The following is an 8,784-nucleotide window of genomic DNA, read 5'->3' on the forward strand; positions in this document are numbered from 1 at the left end:
AAGTGGTAAACTCTCCTTTTTTTCCTGAGTCCCAGCAAGAGCTCCCCGTTCAGCCAGGCCGGTCGTCTTCCCCACCCATTCTTCTTGCGGCATACAGGGACAGCCTGCTCCTGCGCCTTTAAGACCTCCTTCTTGAAGATCGTCCAGCCTTCCTGGACCCCTTTGCCCTTCAGGACTGTCTCCCAAGGGACTCTCTCAACCAGCGTCCTGAACAGGCCAAAGTCTGCCCTCCGGAAGTCCATGGTTGCGGTTTTGGTGGCCCCCCTCCTTACTTCACCGAGAATCAAGAATTCTATAATTTCATGGTCACTAAACCCAAGACGGCCTCCGACCACCACATCTCCCACCAGTCCTTCTCTGTTTGTAGACAGCAGGTCAAGCGAGGCACCTCCCCTGGTAGGCTCACTTACCAGCTGTGTCAGGAAGTTGTCTTCCACACACTCCAGGAACCTCCTAGACTGCTTCCTCTCTGCTGTGCTGTATTTCCAGCAGACATCCAGGAAGTTGAAGTCCCCCACGAGAACAAGGGCTAGCGATTGTGAGACTTCTGCCAGCCGCTTGTAGAATGCTTCATCCGCCTCTTCATCCTGGTTGGGTGGTCTATAACAGACTCCCAGCAGGATATCTGCCTCGTTGGCCTTCCCCCTCATCCTTACCCATAAACACTCAACCGTATCATCATCACAGTCGTTGAGCTCTAGACAATCTGTCTTCTGAGGAAAGGGGTCCTGAGCAGAGGCTGAGTCCCAGAAAGCATCTGGTGGTTAAACCGAGGCAGAGGTGCTGGCGTGAGGTTCTGCATTTTCTGAAGTGCAGGTTGGTTTTAGAGACCGATGCCTTTGGAAGGTCTCTCTGTGCCATGGGAAGGGGCCAGGAAAGGCCATCAAGCCCCTCTGATGATTGCCCAGAAAATAAGATACTTGGAAGTTAAGCCCTTCTAGGGCCCAAATCATGAGAGATGTCATTTGGTGGGCTGCAGTATGCTCAGGAGCTTTGCCCAACCTCCCCTAGGATGGGCGAGTCTAATCAGGCACTGATGGTTTTCTCCAGGAGAAGATGATGATGACGATGAATGTGGGGAGGAGAAGCTGCCCTCCTGCTTCGACTATGTGATGCACTTTCTGACCGTCTTCTGGAAGGTCCTTTTTGCCTTCGTGCCCCCAACAGACTACTGGAATGGCTGGGCTTGCTTCGTCGTCTCCATCCTCATGATCGGCCTCCTGACAGCTTTCATTGGTGACCTGGCATCCCACTTTGGCTGCACCATCGGCTTGAAGGACTCGGTCACCGCGGTCGTGTTTGTCGCACTGGGGACATCAGTGCCAGGTAAGGACAACAGCAGGGTTTGTTGTAAAGGTCCATCTCTGCCCAGTCTGGGTTTGGGTTTGGGCTGGGAAAGCTGGGCACAGCAAGGTCCTTGGCTGTGCTCTGCAGGACCCCCAAGGACAGATTTGAGGTATATGTGGAAGTTGTTTTTCAGTCTCAGATGGGCTGGGAGGATTGAACTGGAATGTGGATTCAGTCCCCTGGAAATTATTTCAAGGACCTTCCCCTTGCAAAGACTGTGAAGTATCTATTTCTGTGGACAGCATCCATGGCATCCACTCTCGGAATAGGAAATTGGTCTTTGATTAAAATGCTGCCTGTGTTGGCAGTCCTGCGTTTTCTTTCTGAGCATCTGCTCCTTTAACCTTGCCTCTCAGGTGAGTGAGGTGCTAGTCCGTACTGAGGGTGCTCTGCCCAGCGCGGACACCTTTGTGTGAGACCAGGTTCAGCTTTGGTTCAGATGGATCGAGGTGAGGTTGCTGAGCTGGGGGAGCTACTCAAAATGTGACTTGTGAAGCCCCTAGAAGGCCCTGGCCCCACAAATATTTGGAGATGTGTCTCTGATCAAGTGGTCACCCAGCCTCAGAAGATAGCAGAGACTGAGGACTGACCAGGGAGAGAAAAAAACACGAGTTTCCATACCTACACGCCACTTTGTCCTCCCAATGCACATTGACTTGCTGCAACCCAGTCTCCTTTTCTGCTGGCTCAGCAAAGGGCCCCTCTTAGGGGTGAACCGGTGCACTGGAGGGGATGGTACCTGTGACATGGTTGCTCTGGGAAGTCCCATGTCAGCTTGTGTGAGAAGGCCTGTGCCTTTCACCCACCTTCTTCCACGGGCTGTGCTGTCCAGGCACAGCCTGGTTACTGGACAAGGGGCTCTACCAACCCGACCACCCCCCGTGTCAGTCACACCTTCCCTCACCACCCCCAGACTTCCAGTGATCAGCACTTGGGTGCTCAAAGATCCTTAAATTGTCCTAATGCTATCAGAGTCCAAAAAAGAAGCAGCAGAACCAAAAGGAAGAACAGATTTTGGCAAGGAACAGAAGAAGGAGCATTTTTTAGACCTCTGGCACTTTTAGGCATGAGGTTTGTAGGGCTGTCTCACACCCTTGACAGCAAAAATCTTCCCTCCTGCTTTTATCAACAAAAGGTGGCATTTAAATTCTTTTTAGGATACATTTGGCTACTCTTGTTTGAACTAGCAGATGCTCCCAGACCATGTCATGTTAGCTGGGTGCTAGCTGGGCTCCTCCACACCAGAGAGATGCAGGGTGCTTTCCAGGAGGCGGACAGGCATCAGACAAACATGCAGTGAAATCAAGACTGACAGGGACTTTCCCTGCATTAAAAGCACTGCTCAAGCTTGCTTGTTGTTTCCACACTCTGGCTGGCGCTGGCTGTGTGCCCCAGATGTGCCCCATTCCTCCTCCCGCAGTGGCAGCTGCAGCACTGCAAAGGCATCAGCACTGTCCCACAACCCCATTACTGCACCATGACCAAGGCCAAAAACAAGGGGAAATGCCTTTTCCTTCCCTCAGCATTGAGATGGGAGCTTTTTTAAAAAATAAAGCAGCCTTTGATTTCTTTGCTGCAAATGGCCCCTTTCACCATGCTCATAGGTGCCCAGGCCCTCCTGTTAAATGGAACTGGGTCTTTGTGCCAGGCTCCGCTTCACCGTCTCACCTTGGAGCCCCGCTGGGAAACTCTTGACAGAGGAAACTCTGTACCATTAAAAAACATTAAATCTGACCTCACCATTTTCTTTTTCTGAGCCACACTCTGCTGCCTGTACCCAAGGTGATCTGGGAGTGCAGATGTGTTAAGGATTCATCTTCTCATCGTTAGCTGAGAGTGCTCACCTGGACAAAACTCAGATGCTAATCCCCCCTCCTGCTTACCCCCCTGCAGGTCCAGAGTGGGTTTGGATGTAAAATCAGAACTTCCCTATGGTGCAGAGCAGTGTCATGCTGGTCTACTCAACACAAGATCTGCCATGCAAAAGGCCAGCCGAGTTTTATCAGAGCTCTTTTGCCACCAGTATTAAAGCTGGTGGAGCGTCTGGGCAAGCATACACCCACCTGCATGGTTTTTCTCCCTAAGAGGTGAAAGATGACCACTTGTTTACCAAAGTGTCAGGGTCTGCACAAGACGCTGGACTTTAGTGAGGCAAAAGGTTTTGGGGAGACATCATTAAAGCAAACACAGAAACACAAATACAAAACTTCAGGGGACCTGAAGGATAGATACAAACCATTGTGGCTCCCACAAAGCTTTTTCAACCTTTTTAGTTCTTTTGCAAATCAACAAATTAGTGCATGTAGGAGAAGGGGCCAACACAGTCTAGTACTGGGAAGTGTTGTCTCTTGCTTGAAGCACTGTGGGGCATCTGTGGCCATATTGGGGGAAGCCCCATATTTCTGGACACTGAGATTTCCTTCCTGGGCATTTCTGGACCCAGATTGTCACTCCAGCTCTGGCCAGATGTGCTTTTCCTTGGGAGTGCCCATAGACGGGCTGTACCCTGTCCCCTTACCCACTATCGTCGCTCCCCAAGTGATGCCGTTGACATTTGTCCCCAGGCTGCCTGCTGCTGTCCCTCCTTACCTGGCTGTATCCTGAGGGTTTCTCTCTGCCTTCCCTTCGCAGACACATTTGCCAGCAAAGTAGCAGCAACGCAGGACCAGTATGCAGATGCCTCCATCGGGAACGTCACTGGGAGCAATGCCGTGAACGTTTTCCTGGGCATCGGGGTGGCCTGGTCCATTGCAGCCATCTACCACGCGGCACACGGACAAGCCTTCCAAGTCTCGCCCGGCACCCTGGCCTTCTCCGTCACCCTCTTCACCATTTTTGCTTTTATCAGTGTGGGCGTGCTGCTCTACCGGCGGAGACCCGAGATTGGAGGTGAGCTGGGCGGGCCGCGGACTTCCAAGCTGCTCACATCCTCACTCTTCATCCTCCTCTGGCTCTTGTACATATTCTTCTCATCTCTGGAAGCCTACTGCCACATAAAGGGCTTCTAAAGGGACAATCAGAGGTAGTAAATATATATATATATCTATATGTATCTATATAGAGTGATATATAGGTATAGATATAGATATAATGCTGTGTATAATGAACAGAGAAAGAATAAAAGAGATTTGCCATGTTCACACACCTGCTGACGGAAAGCGGCTTTGGAGCATCCTTTAAACTAGGCAGGACCCCAAAGCCAGCAGGACCCGTCCCCGGGCAGCGGTCCTGGCCAGGAGCCTGGCAGCAGGGCCCTCTCTGCAACTCTACCAACAAGAGCGGCTGAGAGCCACCAAGCCCTTTCCCACCTCTCTCTCCCACCCACCGGCCCCCAGGGAGGATGGATGCGAAGGCAACCGGGGCGCGTCAGTACGGGGAAGGCCAGAGTAGCTGGTGAGAAACAGAGCAGTGGGTGAGGGAAGGAGAGGAAAGCGAGGGTCCTGATCTCCGACCACCATCCACCTTCGCCACTTGGGAACATCCCCTCTGGCCCTGTTGGAGAGAAGCAAGAGACCGGACTGAAGACAAGGGGAAATTGGGAGCTTTCTAAGGAAAGAACACAAACCATTTTCGTCATTGATTTGCAGGGGGTTTTTTGTTTGTTTTGGCGTGTGTACAAGTAGCATTTCCCCCGCACATGCCCCTCGCCTTTCCCCCTCTGTGCTTCGGGGGTGCGCAGCCGCAACCTCGTGTCTGGTGTCCTAAGCCGAGGTTGTGCAGAGCAGCGGGGGCTTTCCTCCCGCCTCGTCCTCCTCCTCGGGCATGCTGTCGTGGTACTTGTAACATTTGCATGAATGAAATGAACCCTATCTGTATATAGCATCCTATAGCGATAGTCCTTCCAGCCATGTGGGTTGAGCATTGCAGATAAAAGTGTTTTCTTTTCACCGGGTTTTATTTATTTTAGTTAGTTTAGTTTTGCCATAGGTTTTTGTTCGTTTGTTTGTTTCCTCTTAGCGGGGGTAAAAGGAGGGAAAGCTGTCCCTGTTTATTGCTCTGCACGTGGGTCCACAAGAAGCAATAACAGCCAGACAGATGTAGGTTTTTCAGGGGAGAAAAACCCACACCCCAGAGACTGCAGGCTCCGTCCCCCCGTGTGGCCAGCGTCCACCCCACAGCATCCAGTCCAGGACATGCTGAAGCCGGTGTGAAGGCCTCCACCGTCCACAGGAGGTTTTACACAAGGTCCCAGGGAGCCCGAGTGGGATGAGCAGCGTCTGAGCCCAAGGGGGACGAGCACAGCTGGCTCCCAGCACCTTGCCTGCCTCTGCCTTTATAGTCAGTGGCTGCCTCAAAACCCCTTGGCCCTCTGCTATTCCCTGTGTCCCCAGAGGTCTAGTGACAGCCCCTGTTTCTGAGCATTAAGCCATCAGGATCAGTCCCCAAAGCTGGTCCTTTCCCACAGCCATTTGGAGGCAGGATAAGGGCTGAAGGGCCGTAACGAAATCTCCCACGCCACTGAGCATAACCGGGAAGCATTCCCCAAGGAATAAGGCCATATTTTGCACTGTCCGAATTTGAAATCGATGGGAAGGATGAGACAGGGAGGTGTAACTGAGCATCAGCCCCTGACTCCAGCAGTGCAGGCTGAGGTAGCGAGCGGAGCCTGGGGAGGTGTGCATGTAGAGCTCCCCTGGGCGCAGCACAGGGATGACATTGTGCACTGGTGTTGAGAGATGTCTCCTTACCCTACGCCCTTCATCGGGCTTCCTGGAGTCCCAGCCAGGCAAACACCCAGCCTGCACCTTCACTCGTGAGTTCTTCCCACCCAGCTGAAAACCACACCTGATGCTTGTACCATAACCGATTGGCTGGGGGTATTTGTACTCATTTTGAACAATATCTGTGGAAATTTTAATTAACCTGTTGTAAGATTTTCTCTAGGAGTATGAAGTTGTGGGGTTTTTTTTCTTCTCAAGCCTTTTTTTCACTTCTGATGGGTTTTGGGGGTTTTCTTTTGTTTCTCATTGTTTTGGGGGAAGAATCAAACACAGGTGCAGGTTGTTCAGGTTTATGATTACCTTTATGTACAATTATTTCATTTTCATCTGTTTGGCTTCATTGATTTTTCTTTGCGTGTATTGCCCACCACTATAGACAGTGAGTCCACTAATTGTGATGATCCTTATCAATGGTACACAATGCACAGACAAATAAAGTTTGTAATGATTCCTGATGGATCCAGTAGTGCTCCTGCATATTCTCTATGGAAAACTCTTCCCTCCCCTCCTGTTGTCTCCCCTTACGTTGTACCCATCTCTTCGTTACTCATTGGTTTGCCTTCGTTGTGTTTCTGCCGCTGACGGGGGGGCAACGGTGCCTCCACACGCCCACTCTTGCCCCATCTCACAGCTTTCCTCCTGCTCCATCTCCATTGTGCGTCGGGCTCCGTGTGCTGTGGTACAGCCGGGGCTCACAGCCTGCCCAGCTCTCAGGGGGATGCAGGAAACCACCCAGGGACAAAGCTGCAGAGCAGCCCTTCTGGGTCCAGGAGCTGCTCCTGTGCTGGGTCCCCTGTCAGTGCTGGCTTGCCCTAGACTCCGGGAGAGCCATGCATATGCCCCCAAGGTACTTAGCAGCTCTTTCTGCTTGTGTCCTCTAGTAATATAGAAGTGCTTCTGCTCTTGTTCCAGCCTCGCGGTGACTTGCACTAGGTTAAGCCACTAGCTAATGATAAGTGGGAATGCAAGAGAAGCATTTCCAGGGCACGGTCCATGGATGCAAAAGCTGATCTGATACACCCCACAAGGTCACAAAGCAAACTGGGAGCTTGGGCTGCTCTGGGCAGCTACCTGCCCATGCCCCAGGCCAGGTGCCGTGGGCCATTTCTGACCCACGTGGCTCGACAGAGCTCAGCCGGCGCCGAGGAGGAGAAAAGTCTCTACATGCCCAGGGGTGTTGCTCCTCCCTGTGTTTCATCCAGCACCTGTTGAGCTGTCCCCAAATAAACCATCCCTGCAATGCTTCCAAGGTCCCGCTCTGGCAGCTGAACTCAAACACCAGCTCCGGAGATGGGTCCCAGGCAAGCGCTGCCTTCATCTGGTGGGGCTCTCCCTGCTCCTCCCAGTGAGGCGCACGTGCCTGGGGTGCATGGCACTGGGGTCCTGCCCATGCCCCTGCCTACGCTCCTGCCCATGTTCCTGCCCGTTCGCTGTGCGGGGTCAGGATGGGGCTGCACAGCGGGTCAGACTGGCACAAACAGCGGTGTCTGGCTTTCAAGCTCCAGACTAGACAACGTGCCACCAAACAAAAAGAGAGAGGGTAGGAGGTGGCTGATTTCGTTGCAGCATGACTGTGTCTGTAGAGGCCCAGAGGCAGTAAAATTCCCATCTGCTGATGTCAGGGGATGTGTGGCAGAGCAGGTAGCTAACGCACCCCAGCAGCCAGAGGATTTAACATGATCTCTGGGCTGCTTTCACGCAAACCTGGCCCTTCCCCACACCCTGTGCTGCTTTTTGCCAGCCGTGCCACCAGCCCCATTCTCCCTGTGGGTGCTCAGCACCCTCCAGGATGAGTGTGGGTCAAGCTTCAACGCTCGTCAAGCCCCAGGCAAATGCAGCCAGTCACATCCATGTGCTTTTCCCAGGCAGTGAATTATGAAAGCGAAGCAGCTCTCCTGACCCAGTAATTACATCTATTGAAAGGTGATGTTGGTATTTTACTCTCATCATTTGCTTCTTCAGAATGAATTGTAGTCGCTGAAGTCATTAACAAGTTGAACGGGACTTGTGTAGCAGCTCGGTTTAACAGGCAGTAAATAACTGTTCTCCTCACAGAGCTTTCCAAAGGGAATAATGGAGCATTGCTTGCTTAGGACAAGGCCTAAATCACACAGTAAACACCAGCCTTGTTTATGCAATTATTCTCTGCCAGCCGTGTGCTTTTTGGCATCTTTAATGAGCTTATGCAAAGCGTGACATGTATTCGCCCAGTTGCTCACGGAGGAGCCACGGATGAGCAGTGAGCCTTTTACCTGGCTACTGCCTTGCCATGCCAAGGAGGTGAAGGACCGCTCCACGGAGCCCCAGCCACCCAGCTGTGTTCGCGAGGGTGTAATGCCTGCTCCTCTGCACCAACCTCGTCTTTAAAACAAACCCTCCAAAGGCAAAAGTAAACTGCACTCCTCCACGAGACACCCGCGCCCAGCTGCATGCTGCCAAGGGCAGCAGGAGGGAGCACAGCCCCCAGCGCGGCATGTCTCGCCCTTGCACCTGCCTGCTCCATGGGGGACAACCCAGCTCCCATGGTCCCCCATCTGGCACCAGTGCTCTCCCATCTCCTCCTCATCCCTGGCAGCCTCCCCACCCTCCCTCACAAGGGAAGGGCATCAAGCATCACTGATAAAGCCCCAGGCTCAGGGAGGTTGCCAGAAACAGCACTTCAAACCCTCAGCCTCCGACCATCCTCCTGCTCTCACCCCCCCCCCCCCCCCCCCCC

General features: G+C 52.7%; 1 protein-coding gene across 1 annotated transcript in view; it reads left to right on the plus strand.

The window, feature by feature from the left end:
- Positions 1-4,355, plus strand: part of SLC8A1 (solute carrier family 8 (sodium/calcium exchanger), member 1) — a 109,671-nt gene extending 105,316 nt beyond the window's left edge. Inside the window, exons 10-11 of the mRNA XM_009333726.1 lie at positions 1,051-1,326; positions 3,979-4,355. Of these exons, the coding sequence (XP_009332001.1) occupies positions 1,051-1,326; positions 3,979-4,355 (653 nt within the window). The remainder of the gene's footprint in view (positions 1-1,050; positions 1,327-3,978) is intronic.
- The last annotated feature ends 4,429 nt before the right edge of the window (positions 4,356-8,784 follow it).

Source organism: Pygoscelis adeliae, unplaced genomic scaffold (assembly GCF_000699105.1).
Source record: "Pygoscelis adeliae isolate BGI_AS28 unplaced genomic scaffold, ASM69910v1 Scaffold621, whole genome shotgun sequence".
Classification (NCBI taxonomy): Eukaryota; Metazoa; Chordata; class Aves; order Sphenisciformes; family Spheniscidae; genus Pygoscelis; species Pygoscelis adeliae.